The 24255-nt window shown below is 44.6% G+C and overlaps 2 protein-coding genes across 3 annotated transcripts in view; one reads left to right on the top strand and one right to left on the bottom strand.

The window, feature by feature from the left end:
- Positions 1-337: 337 nt before the first annotated feature.
- Sptlc1 (serine palmitoyltransferase long chain base subunit 1) overlaps positions 338-24255 on the bottom strand; it is a 75062-nt gene continuing 51144 nt past the window's right edge. Inside the window, exons 13-15 of one of the 2 annotated variants that reach the window (XM_071602577.1) lie at positions 6997-7114; positions 3694-3767; positions 338-1675 (exon numbers count right to left, since the gene is read on the bottom strand). In XM_071602577.1, coding sequence (XP_071458678.1) covers positions 1486-1675; positions 3694-3767; positions 6997-7114 — 382 coding nt within the window. In that variant the 3' untranslated portion in view covers positions 338-1485. Of the gene's footprint in view, positions 1708-3693; positions 3768-6996; positions 7115-24255 lie in introns of both variants that reach the window. The other variant, XM_071602576.1, reaches the window with a different exon arrangement.
- On the top strand, positions 11928-22756 carry Spata31c2 (SPATA31 subfamily C member 2). Its single transcript, XM_071602830.1, has 5 exons — positions 11928-12113; positions 14322-14387; positions 15150-15210; positions 15523-19014; positions 22695-22756. Exons 1-5 carry the CDS (start codon positions 11928-11930, stop codon positions 22754-22756), a joined length of 3867 nt encoding a protein of 1288 aa, XP_071458931.1.

A 24255-nucleotide genomic window follows, 5' to 3' on the forward strand; every position in this document is an offset into this window, starting at 1 on the left:
ATTAATGTGCACTGTCCCACCATCTTTCCCAGAAACTTTCACCATGCATATTTAGTAAATAATATGAAACACCTAGATGCTATTTTGATTTAGAAAGTGTCATAATGTCACTGGTATTTTTTGTGGTCCTTAGTTGCCAATGCTTTAAGTCTGCAAGAAACTAGGAAATTTGAGATACTGTATACTCTTTGGTTGGGTATTAAAGAAAGGGAATAAGAAATTATTATTTTCTGAAACAAAACAAAAAACCACAGGCAAAAAGAACACTGCTTTAAATTTGCAAAAAGGTAAAACTGAGACTATTCTTTTGAATACATTATATATGCAAATAGACTGATTAGGAGGAATGTGCATTTATTTCATTAAAAAAACAAGATTCATCCCCTGGACAGTACTGTTTCCTTTAAAGCAGCAGCAATTACAAGGCACATATGTACGAAATACCTCAAGCAAAACAGAAACTGAACATTAAAAAATATGTGTCATTTTAAAAAGATGTTGAAGATTATCTGTTAACATGAACATAGCTTATAAAAATGACATCATCTTTTACAATTTTATTCCTTTATTTTTTAATAAAAGAAGGAATAATGGTGTAATGCCTATGTGCTAATCCCGTAGCACATATCAGAAACCTCTATACCATTTAACTTCATTTGCTAAAGAGAAAGCAGCTGAAGTATAGCTTACCATTTCATTTTTACTGCTTTCACATTTTTCTTAGAGATCTGAAATTCATCAGATGAAAAGAAAAAGTTTTCACTTTTCTTACCTTAGAAAAAGCCTGTCATTTTATGTCCCTAGGCAAACCCACTGTATCATAAAAAACACTTGAGATAGTTTAAAATATCAAGAATATGAACTGAATTTGGGGATCAACAAAACAACCTTCTTCCTAAAGATTAGAATCAACACATAATAAACTAAAAGGTAAATTATATTAAAATAAAATAGTGTTTTATTTAAATTATTGCTCACTTATGAAGCAAAATAATTATTCTCTGGTTAGGGATACTCAAATTAGAAATGGTATAACATCAATATCTAGTATATATAAAACTCTAGGATTCAAATATATTATAGTGAAATTTATGATAATCCCAAAAGTGTTCCTTTGTATATCAGCCACCATTTAGCTTTACATGAAGACTAGAAAAGATATGGTTGAATTAACTCTTCAGTAGTAAGTTCACATATGAAGTATTCCTCTCAGCTTTAATTAAGTTGCCAAGTCATTTTTCAATGAAATATTATTAGGAGTGCTTACAGAATCAATAGGACAGAAGGGAGACGAGAAATATGACGACGACAACAACAACAGTGAAGAATATAAAATATTAGTATAATAAAACATTTAAACAGCACTAAATAGCACAATTTAAATACTAGTTACATATCATCATTAGTCTTTCTCTTAGAAAACCAGTTCCTGGGCTTTAGATGTGTTTTCTCTTTAAAAATCACAAGCATTCATTCTTCTCAAGGTCACACATTTGGTCCATATCCAAGTTGTTTGGAAGCACTCCTGTCAGATATCCTCGAGTTCTCTTTAGGTCCCCCCTGGCCACCAAGAGGTCTGTTTTGTCTGCGAGCCACTGGGTGCTGGACTCCACCTAGAGCAGGACAGTCTGGGCTACCTCCTTGATGGTGGATGCAGCTCTCTCCAGTTCCTCCTCTGTTTGTTCGACTGTAACCACCACCCTGATGCTGAGAAATAATAAAGGATATTAGAAATCACTGAGTCAAAGTCTACACCGTGGGCCAGCCACCTGAGGCCAGAGAGCCAAATCTAGCTGCTACCTTTTTGGTCCACCAAGTTTTGCTGGAACTTCACTTGCTTATAATTCACATATTGTCTCTGGATGCTTCCCTACTACTACAGCAGAGGTGAGACTGTGAGGGCACTCTATGGCCTGCAAGCCTAACGAATTTACTATCTGGCCACTGGCAAAAGCTTTACCTCCCAGCCTATACCATGGTGTGTTCCTGGGCAGAGTGATCGTGCTGTGAGGCCTGCTATGGAGGCTGAAAAACTGTCCTCTCCATGATCTGCTACTCCATGCTGGTGGCAGGACGACGACAACTCAGGCACACAGCAGGAATTCAACACTTCTCACATCAATTTTAGCATCGTTTGTTTGTATTTATAATTCAAAACAGTGTGGACACTTTATAATACTTGCAGGCAAGGCAGAAATTTTCAAGTTCTCAGGAAATTAAAGAAATATGACCTCAGGGCTTATAGCTGAGTGGTAGAATGCTTGCTTGCCTAGCATGTGCAAGGCCTTGGGTCCATTCCCCAGAACCATACAAAAAACAAACAAACAAACAAACAAACAACAACAAAACACTGGAAATATGAACTTCATGGGACAAGACTAGCAGACCACCTTTGTACCCTCCACTTTCCTTTGAAAACACTTGCTTCATCCACTGTGTAGTTACTTATTGAGCTGTGCTGTTTGTGTATGGAGCATCAAGGGCACAAAACAAGCATGACTCTAGTCCCCCGTGTTGGTGTTCTCACTAATGAGCAAGTAGACTCCATACTTGGATACGCACAACATTAACAAGATCAGAGCTTAATGGCACTTCTTTTCAGTTGCTGCCTAAATGATCTCCACAAGTCCCAGCGTGGCTTCGCATGTACAGAACATTCCAACTCCTCAGGTTTTCTCCTGTACACCTCTGGCCCTTCTGCAGCTATCCTCGGGGCCTGAAGATATACTTGAAAGGTTTCCAAGCCACACTGAACCTGGAGTAATCATGCCTCCTTATCTGCAGCAAGGACACAATGCCCAGCAGCTGCTTGAGGAACTCACACAAATGCTCCTTGACTCTGATGGGATCACATCCTGATAAACCCATTGTACTCCGACAACACAGCAATATACCGAACCTACTGAACCTCCTCACTGAGCTTAGCCACTTTAAATATGCTTTGAATACTTATGTTAGCCAACAGTTGGAAAATTCAACCCACACCAAGCCTATTTTTTAAAAAAGGTATAGAATATCTCACACAATTTACTGAATATCATACTGAAAGTGAAACAGAACTGTGGATACACCTTCATGCTGTGTGAAGTTGCAAATGTTCAGCCAAACCACTAGAAGCTGGGGACAGTCTGTGCTCAGTTCTCCTGGCTTAGAATGGTCACCTGCTTTCTTCTGTGACCTCCTGAAGAGGGCTATGGTTTGGGTGTCCACCTCCTCTGACTATAGTAGTCAGTCTCTTTTCTCACCTTCCTTCAACTGTTTGTATGCTTCCGCCTTTGCTTCAGTGTTTGCTGATGAAGCACTCAGCACTCTGGCCAGCACGGGCAGCAGGACAACTGTAGCTGAGACATATCCCTTCCCTATAGGATGCTCCTCATGGCAGAAACTGCTGCTACAGAAATTGCTGCCCTTGGAACGTGGTAGATGGCAGCTGATCACAACCTGTTTGCCTCAGTTCATTTCTGGGATCCCAGGCATTTATTTGAATTAACTGAGAGGATACTCAGTCCTGAGGTGCTTTTCAGTTAAAATTCAAAAACTTCTAGTTTAAGGAAAAAACTGGTGTCATATTGTATTTATAGACAGATATTCTTCCATATCCTGTGATACTCTTCCAAAAATTTTCAAAACATATATTTCATGTGGAGTTTAAATAGGAAAAAAAAGTGAGGTCATATTTTAATATCAACCAACCTTGGAGGAGGGAGGCACTTCTCTTCTTTCTCCAAGTAGCGGGCCTGAGTTAATGCAATACTTCTGTTCATGCACTGAAGGAAGAAAAAGGAATACATTAGCAGCCTGGACTTCAGACACTGGTAATTAAAACAGGAAGGTACACTGAAAACCTCTACAGTAGTTTTAATTTACTCTTCCAGTTATAACTGCTAACAGACAAAACTAAAATACCACAATATAATCTTGAGCAGCACTCACTCCACAGAATTTTCTGCAATAATGGGTATGTTCATGCTGCAGTGTCTGGGACAGTCGCCACGAGCCCATGTGACTCCTAAGTATCCAGAGAAATGGCTGCGCCACAAAGAGACTGCATTTTACTTTATTTTTACTTGGTTTGAATTTATTCAGCCACGGTGCCTGACATTTCAGATAAAGCAGAGCTAAAACACAGGGAAGTAGTATGAGCAAAGCCTTCTGGGCCAACCCAGAGCTGGACTTAAGAACAACATTAGCAGGCCAAATCAGAGAGAAATTGCTTCAATTCATCTGTGAGCAGTAACGATAATTTGTATGTGTTCCATTTGGGCAAGGTGCCACCAGAAAGTCTGGTGTTGAGTTTCTTGTACATCTTTCGTGTGTATTAGTCACCTGTCAACATTTTTTTCTTTTAAATTAAAACAATCTCTACTAAAATAAAGCAAACATAAAAAACTGGAAACAAGATTATAGGTGATGAAAACATTTCAGGATTAAAGATAGGAATGGTTGTAGAACCTTGTGAATATATTAAAAACCACTGAACTATGTGAATTACATGTGTAAACAAATATAAATATATATAAAATCACATAAAAATAAAATCAACAGAGCAAGAGGGTGACATAAAGGAGAGAACAATGCCTGGCTGTATCAGTCCAAAGGGATCATGTTGTGAGCCTCAAGGACTGGGTGGGAAAATCAGCCTCTCACTGATTCCAGAGCCAGGAAGTATACTTGGAAGCATGAGGCCCCTTGGAAACATCTGCTGACTCTGGTCCTGGCAGGGGAAAAGGCACTATAAAGCACAGCTCAGTGTGTGAACAGAGTCCTGGTGAGCCACTCAACATAAACTCGGCAAGAGTTCTTCTCGGTTCTACAAATTGTAATGAGAGTCACTGTATCACAGTTCTTTTCTCTCTTCAAATATGAAAAGAAAAGGGGGGTGGGACAAAGATTGTGAGGATTTTTCAGATGGGGATTGTGATTATGTGAAGAAGCTATAAGCACTTTCTGTTTTCTTAGTATAAATGAAGTTTCCAGATAGTACTTTGTTCCCTGTCCCAGGATGCTCTCTCCTCACTCTGCTCCCAAGATGGTGTCCTGAGAGACCCAGCATCCAACAGGAGTCCACAGAGAGACGTCTGGGGTCTGTGAGCTTCCAGAGAATTTCACCTTCTCGTTTTGTTATGAGGATGGTCTATGGAAGCATAGTTTGGTCATTTCAGGTACATGAGTGCCTGGTCCCTCTCGGGAAGAAAGCAGTTTAACTATTGCTATCTAATGAAAAAAAGAACAGAGGGGCTGGAGATGTGGCTCAGTGGTAGCGCGCTTGCCAAGCATGCGTGAGGCACTGGGTTTGATTCTCAGCACCACATAGAAATAAAATAAAAGATATTGTGTCCACCTGAAAAAAAACAAACAACAACAACAACAAAAAACCTAAAAAATAAAACAAACAAACAAACAAACAAACAAAAAGAACAGAGAGGATTTAGTATGAAGCAGATACACTGGCATCTAACTGCCAGCATCCCCGCCCACGCAAATGTGTGTAGACCACTGTCCTGAGCTAGTTCAAGAGGAGACTGAATGAAGGAGAAAAAAGAGTCCTCCCACAGGATTCAGCACAGTCACATGCAGCTTACAAGGGGCTGCTCCATCGCCATCAGCCTCAGACACCACTGAGGGTGGCTCTGCTGAAAACCCCGACTCACCTGACACATGAAGGTAATGTAATACATTTTAACTGTCCAGGCTTACCATGTCGTTTGTAGTGAATTCATAAATTTGTTTTGGTCTTGCTTTTGTCTAAGAACTCTAATCACAAACTCACTTTTGCATCTGTACATATTTAACAGTGCCTGAGGGAACACAGGTGACATTTCCTCAACCATTAGTCACTCCAGCCCAATCCTTCACACTCTGACACGTTTCCTTAATTAGGAGTCTCAGATTCTGGGTTTTGTCAACTGATCCTAAAAGGCTATATACTGCATGCAGTCCTCCATGGACACAGTTCAAACATTACAGGACGGAGGCAGCTGAGATACTCTGTGCAGCCAGAGGTGGCCTTCACACCTGGGCTGCATACTGACCAGTCACTGTGACTAAAAAACACCTGCCTGAGACGCCACATGGACAGAGGACTGGTATGGGGGGCTGGCCTGGAAAACACAGAGGTCAGAAGGCAACCATCATTAGCAACACAAGATGCCTGGTGGTACCATCTTAGGGCAGGAGCCTCTGAAAAGAACTGTCAACAGGGCCAAGAAGTGGAGTGAAGCCCATTTTCATTCTTAAAGGTAAAACTGATAGCCAGTGTTGCCCAGGGGCACATGCTCACAGTGCTGCAGGACCAAGGGATGGGTCTTACAGAGGAGGAGGACAGCTCAGAGGACAGTGAGGAGGAGGGCTCAGGAGGCAGTACTGCAGCTTTCCTAAGTGGTTGCTTACTCTCAATGTCTAAGTCGTAATCAGAAGAAAAATGATTTTCAGGAAATAAATTTAAATGCATCTCCCAAATTAGAAATATTACAGAGGACTTCCTTCTTCCTTTCTGATTAGGGAAGAATTATGATTTCAGGATGACAATGATGGGCTGTCTTCCAGCTACCAGAAAGGTGAGGTGCAGAGGTGTGTGTGTGTGTGTGTGTTGGGGGTGGGGTGTTTGCCCCGTGTCCGTAGCTGTCCCAGAATGTTTGGGAATTGCATATAATGCCTCCCAACCAGAATGTCTGCCAGCCTGTGAGAGCTTCCTGCAAAGCTAATTATTCAGGGGATAAGTTGAGTGTATTTAAATAAAATGTGGCCTGAATGCCCAACTTCAGTGGGAGCTGAACTGACCCAATGGGAGTGAGGGCCTGTGGCCTGTCCCTAGAGGCACACTATGACCCAGCAGAGTCAGCTGGGGACTATCCACATGCTGAGTGTGGTGACCAGCAGCTTCTGCTATACCCTGTTTCTTGGGGCAAGGAGATCTTTCTGAAAAATGACATAAAAAACTGCTAGAAGTGAGGGTGGAAGAGGTGGGGAGGTTCACTTGAGTAAGTGAAAACTGACCTGATTTACGATTTCCTGAAGTAGTTTCACATCTTTCTCTCGAGACCCAGTGCTCTCTTCCAGTTGTAGGTGAAATGCTGGAGAGAAGGACTCCCCCACCACTTTTAATCCAGAAATGCTGAAGAAGGAAACACACATACCCCCATTAATCCCTTCTAGGCTCAAAGCTTTCTCATACATAAATAATTTTAAAAGTCCACTGTCAAGGCCGAATGAACAGAACAGAATTTATGATTCTGATGGAAGCACTGTGTGGTGTGAACCTGCGCTTTGGGCAGTGCTTCCCAGGATAGGAAAATGCTCACAAAGCAGTTCTGTGAGTGCGGGACTGTGAGAAAGGCTCCCTGGCCCCAGGAGGACGCAGTGGCCTCCTGTCTGTCCTGTTTCTAGCCTCCCGGTGGGAGGCTCATGTGCTCCCTTCCTGACAGAAACCTCCTCCCAGGTTCCCTGGGCGTGGTCCATCATCACCTTACCTGCTCTGCTCTGCTCTCTGCTCCCACTACAGCACTGCGCATGCCTGGGCCCACTCCCGTGTTGTCTCTGGGGGGTCTGTTTCCTCAGCACCCACGTCAGGGAAGGTCCATTCTACCATTTTCTATTTACCCTGTTTGACTACTTCTTACTTATGACAACTTATAATGTGATGCTTCCTTGCTTATTTATAATAGAGGCATGTATCTTCTCTATTATAAACTATAGGGATGACTCCTGACATTAAACATATTTTGACTGCAGTAAGATTAAAAATTTCCTTCTTTTAAAAAGAGAGAGAAGAGAGAGAATTTTTTAAAATTTATTTTTCAGTTTTCGGTGGACACAACATCTTTATTTTATTTTATGTGGTGCTGAGGATTGAACCCGGTGCCCCGTGTATGTCAGGTGAGCGCGTTACCGCTTGAGCCATATCCCCAGCCCTAAAAACTTCCTTCTTATGTGCATGATTTGTTTAAAAAATTTACTTGGATTAAGATTTTCTTCTTTCTTGGTATTAACAGCAGAGACAACTTTTTTGGGATTAAAATTCTATATTTTAAAATGATTATGACTTTCAAGGGTAGCTTGACCCGAGAACCATCTATTCTCCATGGGGTCAGAATGAGCTTCCACAGACAACAGCAGTTTTAAGAGACACGCCTCATGTTTAAGCTCTTTCCTAGCCTCTCCTACAGTAACTCAAAGACCATTCACCAAAGCAAGTCATATGGCCAAGCCTGAAGTCACTGCAACAAGAAACCACAAAAGGTTTGAGTATTTACTGAGAGATGTGGTTCACTGGGGATCATCAGCATAGCAGTCTACTACAACCCCCTCATATGGGCCAGATACACCTAAGAGGATCAGGGTCACATTGGAAAATGGAATAAACAATGCACAAATCAGGTTAGGGGGAACCTCTTTCTTGTTCATCATTTAACAACCTTAGAAATCACCACTCTGGCTGGGCTTGGTGGTGCATGCCTGTATTGCCAGCGGCTCTGGAGGTTGAGACAGGAGGATTGTGAGTTCAAAGCCAGCCTCAGCAATGGTGAGGGACTAAGCAACTCTGTGAGACCCTGTCTCTAAATAAAATACAAAAATAAGGCTGAGATATGGCTCAGTGTTTGAGTGCCCCAGTACAAAAATAAAACAACAACAATAACAACAAAAATCCACCCTGTCCTCATAACATATAAAAAGGTAAACAAACTGAAAAATCAACAAGTCTTAGATTCATCAAAGAAACTGGAACCCAGGACCAACCCCTATCCCCCAAAATTAGTGAAACAGAAAGGCACATTCAGAGGCTCATAAGTTCTTAGAGTGGAAACCCACGAGCAGAATCTTCTTTGGGAAGCAATACTGGACTAGGAAAACCTGAACAAGAATTGAACTCACTGTGAAAAAGCTGACCCAGTCACTCAGGGTGAGTTTTACCACCAGTTGAGTTTTACCTCCAGGATCTCAACCAGGATCTCACAGGGCACCAGAGCATTCTGTCCTTCTTGAGAAGTTTCAACCTTAGGAGAAACTATTTTACAAAAGAAAAGCCTACTGAGATTTCCTCAGACCCTAAATGACCCAAGATAAAGGAACTACCATACTCAAGCCTGCTCTAGCCCCACACCTGGAAGAAGAGACACACTCAACACCAGCGCCCACTGCTCTTCCATATGAGAGAGGAAAACATCCAACCACAGCTGCCTCCAGACATATCTTGTCCCATGAGAGGGGGGAAAATGAGGAAACCGATGCAGCTCCTTTCAAGAGCCCACACTCACTAAAAGACTGAGATATAATCATACGGCCAGGAATACCTTCCCTCACCAAGCAGGGGAAATACAAAGCAAAACTAAACAAACAAAAAAACATTCACATTTTATACTCAAACAGCAGAAAATCAAAGGGTGAGGAAGTCATTTTCTAAAGTCCAGTAAAGAATGGTGATTATCCTGGTTTAGATCTAGGAATGTCCCCCCAAAAGCACAGGTATTAGGTAATGCACAAATTTCAGAGGTGAATATATTGGATTATGAGATCTGCAAACTTATAGGTGGACTACTCCTTTAGATGAATTAATCTGAATGGACCACTGAGTGCTAACTGCAGACAGATGGGTGTGGCTGGAGAAACTAGGTCACAGAAGGTGCCTTTTGAGTGCACAATGTAACATTAAGAAACAGTATGTAGGGCCCCAGGCTTCTCTCTTTGCGCCCCCCTATCTTTCTGTGCTTATTTATGTATTTATTCATTTAGACCAGAGATTAAATCTGGGGCACCTAACCACTGAGCTACATCCTCAGCCCTTTTATGTTTTTATTTTGACACAGGGTCTCACTAAGTTGCTTAGGTCCCTGCTAAGTTGCTGAGGCTGGCTTTGAACTTGCAATCCTCCTGCCCTCCTGACTCAGCCTCTGGAGCCCCTGGGATTACAGGCACACACCACCACACCTGGTTCTCTCTGCTTCTTGTCTGCCATGGGCTGAGCAGTTTCCTCTGCCATGCCCTTCCACCATGATGTTCTACCTCACCCTGCACCCAGGGATGGAGATGGCAGAACCCAAAGTAAACTTTTCTTGCTCTAAGTTATTCTTGCCAAGTATTTCATTCACAGGGACAAAAAGCTGATTAACATAGGGACTATAGTTAATATTTCAAAGTTGCTAAAATGTAGTTTAAATTTTCTCACATAAAGAAATAAGTCTGGGAAGCAATGGGTAGGATATAGTAGTTGACCTGACATAGTGTATCCTAACATTACATTAGGCCCATTAGGCCCTATATATGTGTGTGTGTGTGTGTGTGTGATTATTTGTCAATTAAAATCATGATAATCAATGAGCCTTTAGACAATATATCAAAGAAAATAGAAGATAAAAATGAGGAAGATTGGAAGTTACAAGGGTGGTATCCATACAGATCCCATGGACATTAGAAAGACAGTAAAGGAACACCACAAACAACTCCATGTTCTTAAACTCAAGAAACTACAGGAAATGTACTTTTTGATTTCTTGCAAGACAAATATGCTAGATTTAACACAAAAAGAAATGATCAATCTGAACAGAACTGTAACTTATCAAAGATACAGAACCAATAAGGCCAAGCCACCAGTTCAAGATAGGTTCCTGGTGAATCCTAACAAACATTTAAGAGAGAAATTATATCAATTCTCTAAGATCTCTTCCAGAAGATTAAAGCAAAGGAGCTACCTTCTAACTCACTGTATCAAACCAGCTCTAATGTAATAACAAAATCAGACAAAGATTAGAAGAAATCTACAGACTAAGTCCTAAAAGAAGATAAGAAAACATAACAATGAAGTCTTAGCAAATATGACCCAGAAACAGACCCACATCAGTACAGCCAACCTGTGTACAGTAAAGGAGCAGAGGGGACACAGCAGCATGGAGCAGAGATCCTTCCAGCAAGTGGGGCTGCCTGATCTGGAAGTCCCCATCACCACGGCTACTGACACATGTGGGAGGCGAGACTCAGGGAGAAAGGAGGGAGAAGGGGGAAGAAACACTCCTTGTAAAATAAGGGCTGGAAACTTAGCAAATTTGTTATAAAACACAGACCTCTGGATTCAATGTTTCCTCTTTGTAAAAAAAAAAATCCATTGCTATGCACATCACAGGATGCATATTTGGTATGCATATCACACATGAATACTTGGGGTTGCATCTCTGTGTGTGTGTGTGTGTGTGTGCCTCTGTGTGTCCATGTCTGTGTTTGTATAGAAATTCTCAAAAATATCTTCTGCCATTGAACATTCATTGATTTTGGAATCAAACATACTAGAAATACCCAAAAAATTCTCTGAATTTTTAAAAAACTTTCTATACTGTTCTTCTGAATTCTTAATAATGGTATATTTTAATTTAGTTATTTGTTGTTGTTCAAGACCCTCTAACTGAAGATAATAAAATTAACTAGAAAAAAATGATGAAGAAATTTTATTCAAAATTCACAAAAATACATACAGAAGACATGTCAGTTCTGTGTCTGAGTTGATGCAAGGCAAGGAACTACAATGTGGGAAGCTGGAACTGCAGAGAGGGGGAACCTGAGAGTAACAATCCCTGTGAAATAACAATTACAGGAATGATCCAGTTTTCCAAAAGTGTCATATCAATGGAGCTAAACAGATATACAAAAAAGCAGGTCATGTCTACATGGTAGGCAGAAACAACAGGACATGGACTAAGGTCTCCTGTGGTAGGGTGAGCAGGTGGAACTAGAAGGAAGGATCTAGACAGCCTAGAAGAGTAGGGAACATGCTGGGCTGGAGGGTGGGCAGGGGTGTGGTCTTCTTGCCCCTCCCCTGCTGTCAGGATCCCTTTGTGATGAGAGGGCACAGCCCTGTATGACAAAGGTCAGGGTAGGACTCCTCATTGCTGAAGTGAACTCTCAGGACTCATTTGTCCAAACAGAACAGTGCGATTCAGAAGATGGAGAAATTTCTCTTTCCTCTGAACAGCGTTAGTGACACATGGCTGAACCCCAGCTTCACCACCTCGACAATGGATATGATCCTTGCCTTTGTGTGTGGACTGGGGCTCTTTCTCCTCTTATTGCCCTGCCTCCAGGGTAATCCATCCTTCCCACCACCAAGGAAAAAGGGAAAACTCACGAAGGTAAGAAACCCTCAGGCCATACCCAACAAAAAACAGATTCTCTTTTGTCTCCTCTTCTTTCCATTTTTCCAAAAGAAATAGAGACAGTTAAAAAAAAAAAAAAAAAAAAAAAACAACATTAGGACAGAACAGAGCACCACTCTGAGACAGGAAGGGCAGGGCAGGGAGAGAGTGTGCACTAGGGCTTCTCCAATCTGAAGCTCTCAGACCATCCATGGGGGGAGCTGCAGGTCCCAGAGTGAAGCACACACAGTGACTCAGTGGCTGAGGTCTGGATCCTGAGGGAGCTGGGAACCTCTGGAGGAGGACAGGCCTTGAGCACTGCTCATTCAGTCATCTTCTTCTGGTGTGTATCTCTGGAGCAGGCCTTTCCTCTGTATTGGGCTGAGGTGTGAGGGCTGTGCTGAGCCCTGAGGGCCTCCATCACCTGCTGGAGTCCCCTCTGGCCTCAGGGAGCACAACCCTGCTAAACAGCTGAGAAGAGCCTGTGGAAATGAGTCTGTTCCTGAGCCAAGGATCAGTGACTAAGGACATGCATGGGGTAGTTCATATAGAAAATCCCCTTTTGTTTTCCAAAGGAAACAAATGAAGTTCTGCTACTTTAAAAATGTTCTCTGGTAGTGAATCAGATTAAGCATCTAGCTGAGACAAGGATTGAAAACTAGGTGGACATTTGAAAGTTTAATGTCCCAGAAAGCCAAACTAGTAACAGGCCAACAACATAATGCACTGCCAAGAAAGAATGTGAATTTTTAATAGTTGCATTTTACTAAATTGCAGTGATCAATGTGTAAAGGGCACTTAGGGTTTATTAGAATGAGGCACAGTATGCAGTATAAGGTGCCCTGTTTCTTAAATTGCAATGGATAGGTATCTGCCAATAAATGCACCCAAACCATTTTTTACAGAAAAAGTATTGAGCACTTGATAGCTTTCAAAAAATACTTTTTTTTTTTTTTGTATTACAGAACTGCAAAGCTATTCTGACAGTGATCTGGCCTCATATCCCTGCAAAGCTTAAAGTGGGGAGTTGTATAATGTGAAAGTTCAAAGTACCTAGGGGAGAAGAGCCATGTAAATACATGTAATAAACTTGTAGCATATGTAAAGTCTTCTTGGCCTACAAAAATAGAATATTTTAGTATGAATTTGCTGAATGTAGAAAGACCATGGACTGTTTTTTTATACTATGGCCTAATTTTAAAGGTACAGAATTGTTTTTAAAGTTTGCCCTCATGCTAAAGTGCCAGTGTATGTGTCATAATTGATTTGGTTGTAAACTATATTACAAAGTAAATCCTAATATAATTAAGTTTTGTATTATAACTAAAAAAGTCTAAGCTGCTAAAAGATTTCCTACTTTTAGGAGATGTAAAATGCAGTACAGGATTCCTCTACCCTCCAGTCTATAAACCCAAAGATTCATTTTGGCTTTCACCAGTTCTTGTAACCAATGATACAAATCTAAATTGTATTTGGTGCCAGTGAGTGGTTTTTTTGTCATAGTAAGTACAACCCAGGGGACCACTTTTTTAAGATGTAATCTCTTGCATAACACCCCTTTAGGCATGTTTTTACCAATCTTAAGGGAAAATGCTAAATATGACAGCCTAATAGCAAGTTAGAAAAGTACATGGGCCAATTAAAAAGTCCTGATAATGCCCTACTTTCTAATTTTGCATCTTTGATGTTAAAACAGGCTAAGTTATATTACACTAAATGAATTTAGATGAACTATTGCTCAAGTCAAATATTGAATATACTAAAGGCAAAATTTATGTAGTACTTATTGTACGATATGAATTTGAAACATGAAATTAAAAAATAAAATTTTTCTCCCCCCCCCCCCAAAAAAAAAAAACAAATGTTCTCTGAATAAAAGGGTCTCCACTAGCTGTAGAAAGTGATGTTGTTCAGAAACATGGAATGTCTGTAGCTGGTCTAGTACAGCAGAGGGAGAACTGGACACCAGCCTCTTTTTTTTTTTTTTTTCCTGTTGGTCAGCATCTGAAGGTAAAAAAGGAACAGAGGAAGAAGAGTGGCATTCTGAAAGGTAAGGCCCTGCCCTTCCACCCCAGAGGTGACTTTCTATCTACTATCCCCAAGAGACCAGAGCCATGTCCAAGATGATATAACTTGCAGAAACCTGAGAGGAAGGGTCCTGAGAAAGAAATCATACCAATGACACTTCTCAGGTTCTGTGCCCAGAATGAAGCTGTGGTGGGCCGGGGTGGTGTGGGCACGACTGGAGCCTTGCTGTCTGAGATCCTGCCAGTGAGGAGGATCCATAAAGGCTGAGTTGTTTTCCTAGGGGTGAAGACTGAACACCCGAGAAACACCAAGGCAAGCATAGAAAGCGAGTTTTATTTATATTCCTCTGCAGAAGAGGGGTCCCAGACCTGCATATATAAATAAGTGGGGGTGCCCAGACCCTTTTATATTTTAGAATTCCTCTGCCCTCATGTCCTCCTTCTCCCCTTATCTTGCCTCTCCTCTCCCATTCTGCATACATGACCCAGAGGTGGGCCCCATGGTGGAGTGATCCAGGCAGGAAGGCAGCAGCCCAGGAGGCATCAATCAACAACTCCTACAGCTCCCTGCAGGGAGGAGCAATTCCAGGGCAGTTACCTTAGCAACAAGTTGTAGAGGGGACATGGGAGGAGGAGAAGGAAAGATCATTTGATTTCCTTTCCTTTTGGGACATCTTCCCAATGGGACAGATATATTATCTACAATGACTGCCACTTGTCCACCCCCAACACACACACTTCATCTGGATATGGTACTGGGACTTCCTGGTCAAAGTGTGAACAAGGTCTCATGCCCTTAAGACTGACTCTTTCTCCCCATAGGGAGTATAATGGGGGTTGGTGGAGGTGGAAAGAAATGACAAAGTGCTGCCCCTGCATGTGCCTTGCTATCCCTGTCACCTGTCTTGTGGCCTTGAACACTGGCGCTGGCCCTCCAGAGTCTACTCTCCCAGTCTGCCCCACATGGACATTCCCTTCTCCACAATGACCCAGCCTCCATTTTCAGGTTATAGTGACTGCTGGAAGAAAGGGGAAGAGACTGAAGACCTGCTTTCACTTCTACAAAGGTGAGGCCTTCCCACTAGTCCCTGTGCCCTTCCACCTGCTGCCTGTGATAAGATCCAGCCACACAAAGCTCTCATGGGGGAGGGGCAGCCTCCGTGGGGCAGATCTGCCTAAAGCTCTGGGGTATGGGAGAGCAAGGCTTTGGACACTCAGGGTGTGGGGCAGTGAGGGGCCCTGGGCTACAGGTGCGCACCCCTGGCCACTTGCCCTACCTCCTGGCCTCATCTGCTCCTGGCTGCAGCCTGGGCCTCCTATCTCTTGTAGCCACCTAGGGAAGTGCCATGATGACAACAGCTTTCACCTCCTTTTAAAAGGAGATGACCCAGATGAGATGTGCAAACCAGGGTCAGCTGGAGCCCACCAGTCATGCACACTGCCCGAGGAGGACGCCTTGGCCACTGCCTTCCTCCCTTTGGCTTCCCTGACTCCTTTGAGCAAGCGTCCTCTGCTCCTGGCCTCTGCTCCCTCAGCAGACCTAATGACTTCCTCAGATACTGTTGAGTCTCACTCATCCCTGAGTGCCTCTCAGTCTCCAGAGTCTGTGATTCCTCTAGAAGGACGTTCACCTCAGCCACGTGGACTTTCCTCTCCCCCATCTCGTCCTCCTGATCCCATGGCCCACCCTCCATCTCTGCCAATGCCATCTCCTGGTCCATTGCCAACTCCTGGCCAATCGCCTTCTCTTGTACGACTGCCATCTCATGTGCCATTGCCATCACCTGTCCCACAGCCACCTCCTGTCCCAGCAGTCTCAGGCCATGTTCTCTCCACCTGTCCCATCTCATCCCTCTCCTGGTGGCAGATGGCTGCCAGAGTCTGTGGCTTCTCCCACTCCCCTCACAGTGAATCCAAGAGAGATCATGCTCCCCACCCACCAGAGGACTCACTCTGGGCAAACGGCCCACTCTCGCAGGTAGAGGCTGAGGGGAAATCTTTCATTAACCCTGGTGTCCAGAAACTGCTGGAGATACTGATCAGCAAGAGAGCAGAAATGAAAATTTGTAATCTGAAGACAAAGGGTGAATTAGACAACTCCCTGAATAATCTAGGAATGACCATAAAGTCACTGGGCAGGGAACAGGACACCACCATCCCACAACCCTTCTGGAACACAAAAGGCAAGCCAGAGAAGCTTTCTGTTCCTCAGCAGCTCTTTTACACTGAGATTCTGAGCGACCATTTACAGCAGAAATGGAGCCAGTTCTTTTGGGGCTTCCCCATTCTGCACAGCGAGTCCCTGGTGGCTACTGTCAGCATGTCTGAGCCCTCAGCAGACTTTTCCTCCATTGCATTCAATGAAGTACCTAATTACATTCCAGGGCAGGTACAGGCGGCACCTGGGCCACTCTTTGCCTCCCAGTTGCTCCACCCACTTGTCCAACTCCAGCCTGGGACTCCAACCTTGTCCTGGTCCCAGTCCCCACCGCTGGCTCAGATCCACCATCAGGACCATCTCCCATCATCTCTCCCAAGCCTGCCATGCCATCTTCCTCTGAATACTGCCTGTGGATTTCCATGCCCCACAAGCCAAGAGGGGACCCAGTTACTTTCCCCTTCCCTTCAACACCTTAAATATGAACACTTGAGGAAACAACTAGAAATTGGAGAAGCTTTACCTCATTTGTTCCAAAAGTCTCAGAACATCTTTAGCCATCTCACTTCAGAGAACAGGGCCTCCTGTGACCACAAGCCCATCAACAAGCCCCCAGGGGATTTCCCGAGCCTTGATCTTCAAGAGAAACTGGATCAACACCTTCAGAAGAGGTTCATGCTACATCAGTATGGACTACCACCCAATATGGACCCATTTCTGAATCTGACGGAGTCCTGGGATAACATCCCAAAGGCAGGTCAGGCAAAGGACAGTTGTGAGTCTTCATGGAACTCAGTGATTCCAGACAACAGGAGCCCTGCTGTACAGAGGGCTGGTTCTGAGAGGCCAGGGATAATACAGGAGGGCACGATTCCCGTGGGTGTTCGGCATTCCAGGCTTGGCACATACCATGTCTCTGTCCTACCTGGAAGTTCAAACACCCAGAAGGAAACTTGGGGTGGACCAACCTTAAAAGGTGGGGAAGCCTTCAGGAACACCTCCCAGGTGCTCTCCCTCCTTGATGCTAGCATTCGGCAGGAACTGGAGGCACATGTTACAAGTCTAAGAGTGAGGCACAGGTGGGGCCTACCCCTCAGGGTCCCCAAGCATATTAATATCTTGAAGGTGAGGAACTCTGAGGCTTCACCACCTCCACAGCCTGCCCTTCCCTCTTCAGCCTCCTATGACTCCAGGGCTAACCCCATTGCCCATGATGCCAAGGTCCGGGGAAAACCCACTCAGAAAGGTCCAGGACTGAAGGAGGTAGCACAAACTCCAGTTCCCACCCAGAGGAGTCCTCTCTCTGGCCCCTCTTTTGAGTCCCTGAGCAGAATTCCATCTGGTGACAACGGTGGGCTCCCAGATGCTCCTTCAACTGCACATGAAAGCAGCCTGCCCTCTCAGCCCCACACTTACATTCTCGTGGGCAGAACCTGGCACAATGGTACTGTCCTGGGATCTGCAAGAGACAGTCTGGAACCAAGTCCAAGCCTAGAAATGGGCAGACAGGAATCCCTGGGGACTGGAAGTATGAGCTCACAAGGCTCATGCCACAGCATGTCATCACTTCAGGTAGGACCCCAACTTTTAAAGACTGAAGAAGTCAGAGAGCTGGAGGATGATGAGGAGGAGTCTTCTCAATGGGGAATCACCAAGGAAACCAGGAAGACTTCAAACTTCCCTAATGTTCATATTAATTCCCTAGGGAGTTTAGAATCTCAGGGGACCAGTGAAGGACCCCCCCCTTCTATAAGTTCTATTTCCCAGGGCCAAGAATACTCATGCCTGAAAGCACAGACTGAGCCAAAGAACCAGCCTCAAGAACTGGCTACAGGTGTCATCCTGCAAGACTTTGCCACTGACAAGTTTCATCAGGACTGTGCCCCTGAGGTGCTCCTGGCTGCAGACATCCTAGCTTCCCAGGAGAGACAGTCCAACACTCTAAGCATGTCCAGTAGGAGTGCATCAACTTCTCAGTGTGGACTCAGTGAAGACAGCATCCAGGACCTGCAGGGACCCAAGATCCCTGAGCTCCAGGATCCAGGGAAGAGCAGGAGAAATACGTTTAGGCCAACTGCCAAGAGGGCGGACAGCGTGAGGCCCAGGTCAGGAACACAGGGAGAAAGGCTTTCAGAAGGGAGGCCCTCCTGTGCTGCGGAAATGGGCCCCTCTGTCCCAGTTAAGGAGGTAGGGGACACTGTGGGGGACAAGTCCTCCCAGGCTCCTTCAAAGAGAAACTTTGGAGACAGAATAAAGAACTTTCTGCAAAATATCTTCCCCAGTAAAGCCAAAGAGCAGGCAAACTCTCTACTCCAAATCATGATCCCATCAACGACTACCCAAAGCCAAGGGTCAGTCACAAGCCAAGTGCTTATAGACAATGCAGTGTCAGAAGCCCAGGCACTCATGATTACTTTTGGATGGATCATAGAACAGAAAATGATGTTTCATGATGAACATTCGGCCTCAAAGAAAAACACACTTAAAGAGGAACAGCAGGCCTCTATGGGTAGACAATCCCATTATTCTAGCTGTTCCTCCTCCCTGGAACAAAGAAGAGGGATGGGAGCTATGGCTCATGGTCACCAGGCCAGCCTCAGGGTCAGCCATCCTCTGAACAGGTGGATCAGAAACCCGGACAACAATCCGGCCTTGCTGCTTAAGAAGTCTGCACCTCTGCCCAGCCCCTGCCAGCAGAGGTCCAGGGTGGCAGGTATCTCGGGCCACAGTGTCCACTGTCCAAGGCACTGTGCTCTTCAGAGACATTTGCTGTCTCATCAGCATCAACATGCTTCCCACTCCTGTCCTGCTGGGAAGAAGTTTTTCCCACAATTCAGACCACACTGAGAGAAACTGTCCTCATGTGAGCCCAGCCTTTGTTTGATAATGGCTTATTTCTAATGAGGTGATGATGGCTTAATAACACTGTTTTCTTAAACCAGAGAGCCTTTTGTCTGTGTTTTGCTTGGTCACAGGGAAGGGGAGGTCATGTGTGCTCTTTATTAGACTGGATTCTAGAAGAGACTGGACATGCAGGAAGGTGACAGTGGCATTGAGTACCCACCCTTATGTCAGATCCCCTCATATACCCTAGGAATTCATGACTTGATCATTACAGAAAAAACAGAATGCCTTTGGGACTCGTCAAGATGGGGCAACCCCACAATGACCCCACCCTAAAGTCTAACAGAGCCTTTTCTCTATTCTGAAATTTGTGTGGCTGTAGAGATTGGGGTACAGGTTTACCATGGAACCTAGTAGGTTCCCATGTTCAATAAAGTTGGGGAGGGGGTAGTATCCAGGCCCTGAGTTCAGAGGTGGCTGGAGAGTCCTGCCTAGTGGATACCTTGGCGGGATCAGAGGACACCTGTCCTGAGAATCCCTGCCTTATGGAGCCTAACATGGAGATGGGCCTTGCCAGCTCCTTTTAGCTTAAGGTTCATGCTGTAGCCATGTCACCTGCTTTTGCCCTGTCTTCCTCACTTTCTAGAGCAGTGTCCAGAATAAAAATTGTAGATTGGTGTGTGTCTGGGTGGGAACTGTAAGTTGGCTGCTCAGGGCTGTTTCACTTGCAGCTCGCCACCTCTCAATCTGCCTTATAGCCGACACAAATATGCATGCACTAACCATCTGACAGCGGGGCACAGAGGACAGAAAATGGGATGTGAATTAAAATGGAGCCAAATAAAGAGGCAGAGTAACATGGGGATACCACAGATGATGTGTTTAGCCCGCAACCAGCACTGGCTTCATGAATGAAGGTTCGAAACGTCAGAAACCTCTAGGGAGTTTTGAATTAAAGAGACAGACTCTAATTACCTTTAAACAGGCTCCAGGATGGCTCCTCCTAGCTCCAGCCTCCAGCCACCTATTATGGTAGCAAGGTTTACTGAAGAGGCTAGCGAGAGAGAGAGAGAGAGAGAGAGAGAGAGAGAGAGAGAGAGAACATGCCTGGGAGTGGACTTTTAATGGGGAACAAAAAATTCTGGGGAAAATCCCATCCAATGAAGATTAAGGGGGGCAGTGTCCCAAGGTCAGGGGAGATGACTGGGTCTTTGGGGTAGTGGCCAGACACGCCTCCACACGGACTAGCCCTGAGAAGGGTGGGGAAAGCTCTGGACAAAAGAGTGCCCAAGCGTCTCTCATCCAACCAGGGAGGTGACTCAAATCACGTGCGAGGATGGCCTCCCACAGATGTGGTGGACGGCACAGCCATGGTGGATGGTGCCGACCTCAGGGAGGAGACATTATGGACTCATCCTGGCCCCACACAGACCACAAACCTGGAGAAGCCTCTTGAACAATGACACAGGCAAGAGAGGAAGCAAACCTTTTGGTAGAGAAGATTCGTTTCCTGGCATCATACTGAATAGGGCCTCATGTCTCTGCCTCTCTAATTACAGAAGGGATGAGTTATCAACTGGAGTAGTCAAGAGTAGGGAACTCTAGCTGTGACTCCCAGTTTAGGGACTTTTAGACATACACATGGCCCTAGCACTTCTTCTGCAGTGGAAAGGTGGGGACCTAAAAGGTCAAAGGGGTAGCTTGGGGTCACGACGCAAGATTCTCTAGGCTTCCAGGACTTGTTGTCCAGACTAAAGAAGAAGAGGTGGTTTGGTCAAAACTTGTCATATTAGGGCAGTGACTGTCTAAAAGGTAGGGGTAAGCTGGGTCTGGGGGTAGCACTCTGCTTCCAATACAAGCTTCTTCCCAGGGCCTGTCTACACGGGAAAGAGGTAGACCCCACAGGGGAGAGGAAAAGGCATGTCTGCAGAGTGTTGGATGCTGTGGCCCACCTGGGGAAGGCAGCAGCACCACTCCAACGCCCTCTGGCATTTTTGTTCCCTGATGGAGAGGCCTATACCACAAAGTGCCACCAAGGCAGATGACACAGGCATGAACCTCCTCTAATGTCTAAAGATATTCCATATGTAAAGCCAGGCAGTCCCTCCCAAGTGCAAAAACAGGCCCTATAGTGCCGCAGTCCGGCTGGGCAAAATAACCGGGAGGTGACAAGCAACTTGAAGGTTGAAGCGGGAACTGCTTTATTGCTGAGAAACTTAGCGGGAACTGAGTGGGAACTCAAGGTAGCGGGCACCCAAGGTAGCAGGAGCCGCCTTACTGCGGAACAGCAGGGGTATATATACCTTACTGATTACACACAGCTTGTCTCAATTAACATCATCTAGATACAGCAGTCAGCCAATAAGAAATCCCCATCATCTTAATGACTCGGTGGCGTGGCCTCACAAACCACTCCTCCTGGCAAACTGCCAGGCACCATCTTGACTTGATTTGTGGTCCCCAACACTATAGGCCAACTCTGAGCCAGGTCCTGTGCCTTTTTTGATCATAGCAGACCCCAGGGTGGGCCTACCATCAAGAACAGACCCAGGCACAGAATGAGCTAGAACAGAGTCAGGACCTTGAATCTGGCCCTGCTGGGCCCTCTCAGAGTCCAGAGAGGTAGGTTCTCTGGGCAGCGGAGCTGGACGTGGACCTCAGGGATCCTGAGGGGATAATGCCACAGACAGCGACACTGATGGACAGCCAGAGGCATGAGGGAAGAAGTCCTATTGCCCTCTGCTTCTGTCAGCTTTGTCATCCATGAGGGGCAGTAATTCCAACAACCAGGAGACATCCCAGAGACCCCCACACAGACATGTCACAGAATCCTCAGTCAGACACAAGTAAGACCCCCTGGCACATAGCCCTTCACAGACCCAACTTAAAGATGGCACAGAGACCACCATAGAACCTCCAACACAGCAGACACAGAAACAAAGGACCTCCCTCAGATATAGCACCATGTTCAGGGCCCTCACACAGAGATCTCACAGAACCCCTGACACAGACCTCCCCAGAGGGACCTCTGACAGATATCTGTACCAAGAGACCTAACACAGAGAATTCACACAACAACCTTTCACTGCCACATGGTCCTCATGCAGTGATCTCTCACGGAGACCTTCCACAGAGTTCCAGACCTTGGGGAAACATCCACAAAGATGTCCTCCACCGGAACTTATCACAGAGACCACCCAGAGACAGTACATAGACATCTCACACAAACACATTGACCTCATGGAGTATCCTCACAGAGACCTCATACAGACTTTACACAGATTTTGAGAGACCCACAAAGACATGTCACACCTCAGAATCCCCACAGGGACTGAACAGAGGCCTTTCACAGAAATTTTCTACAGAAAATCCCACATCATTTTTCTTTCATGTGAAACTCCTTAGCCAACTGGAAGCACAAGGACACTGGCCAGACCCCTGAGACACTGAGACACTGAGACACTGTCAGTGTGCCTCCCAGATGGCGTCTCTGCCTGGGAAAATCCTCAGGAACTTCTGTTCCTTTGTAATGCCGTTGCCTCTGAACAGAAGAACTGCAGATTCCAAGTGCGGACCTGAAAGCTGAATCCATAGACGAGGACTGCAGATAAAGAAGGTTAACAGTATATATTATAAAAATCACAGCATATTATACAAAAGGGACTGCTCAGCATTTAATACAAATAAAAGCCTCTTTTGCTAATGGCTCTGCTATGACCCTCAGAGTAAGTTCAGTGCTACTGTCAGGATAATAAATGCAAAGAGAGGGGGGAGCACCGAGTTAATGGCCTGGGGCCCAGGGGAGCACTGATGGGAGATATGTGGACCTTTAGGAGATGGGGCCTGGAGAGAAGGACTTCCCCACCACTGGAGGGGATCCAAGTCTCTTCCTCTTCCTCTTGTTTCTTGGCTCATGAGGTGAGTGGTTTGTTCTGCCATGCAAACCGCTTCTCCAAAGGCCCAAAGAATGGGGCTATTGATCACTGGCTGGAATTCTAAAATTGTGGGCCATAATAAACCTCTTCCTTTTCTAATTAATCTCAGGTATTTTATTGTAGTGATGTATTTTATTGTAGTTAGCTATATAGTACAGCTAACAGGTGGTAGGAATCATGTGAGATGCTGGAAGCTAATTTCATCTGGCTTTCAATCTACCCTTGAACATTACTAACTTGTGTCTCCTTTCCTTAAATGTAATACATCATACCAGAACCTCTCTTTAAAACAGGCTGCAGGTCTGATTCATGGAATTTTAGAATCTAAGGATCTGAAGTGTGGGGAAACCTTCAAGATTAGTTCTTATACTAATGTAGAAATTAAGCAATGTGCTTTCAATCTACTTCCTATGTGAATTTTTAACAGGTATACCAGAAAGTATCAATTTTCTTGATCATATTTTCTCAGAGGAGAACTTTAAAAATTACTTTTTAAAATATTTCACATAAATCAAATAGCCTGGCCTTTGCTCAACATATACAAGGCACCTGAAGCCCAAATCTAGTTTGTACTTTGACCAAATGTGCTCAGCTTCTTTGGTGCGTAGGGCAGAGATTGGTGGGAGAAGAAATGAAATAGCATGGCCTATCTCTGTCACTAGAAGAGAAAAATCAAGTGAGTTTAACTAAAATCAAATAGACAAAAGCAATCATGAAATTCATTTGGAAAAATAAGAGACCCAGAATAAACAAAGCAATCCTTAGCAAGAAGAGTGAAGCAGGAGGTATCACAATACCAGAAGCCAACCTATATTACAGAGCAATAGTAACGAAATTGGCATTGTTTTGGCACCAAAATAGACATGTAGACCAACGGGACAAAACAGAAGACAGAGACAAACACATATAAATACTAGACAAAGGCACCAAAAACCTACATTGGAGAAAAGGTAGCTTCTTCAACAAATGGTGCTGGGAAAACTGGAAATCCATATGTAGCAAAATGAAATTAAACCTCTCTCTCTCACCCTGCACAAAAATCAACTCAAAGTGGATCAAAGACATAGGTCCTAGAACAGACACCTTATGCCTAATAGAAGAAACTATAGGTCCAAATCGTCATCATGTTGGATTAGGACTTGATTCTTTAACAAGATTCCTAAAGTGTAAGAAGT

The sequence above is a fragment of the Marmota flaviventris genome, chromosome 16 (assembly GCF_047511675.1).
Source record: "Marmota flaviventris isolate mMarFla1 chromosome 16, mMarFla1.hap1, whole genome shotgun sequence".
NCBI classification, from domain to species: domain Eukaryota; kingdom Metazoa; phylum Chordata; class Mammalia; order Rodentia; family Sciuridae; genus Marmota; species Marmota flaviventris.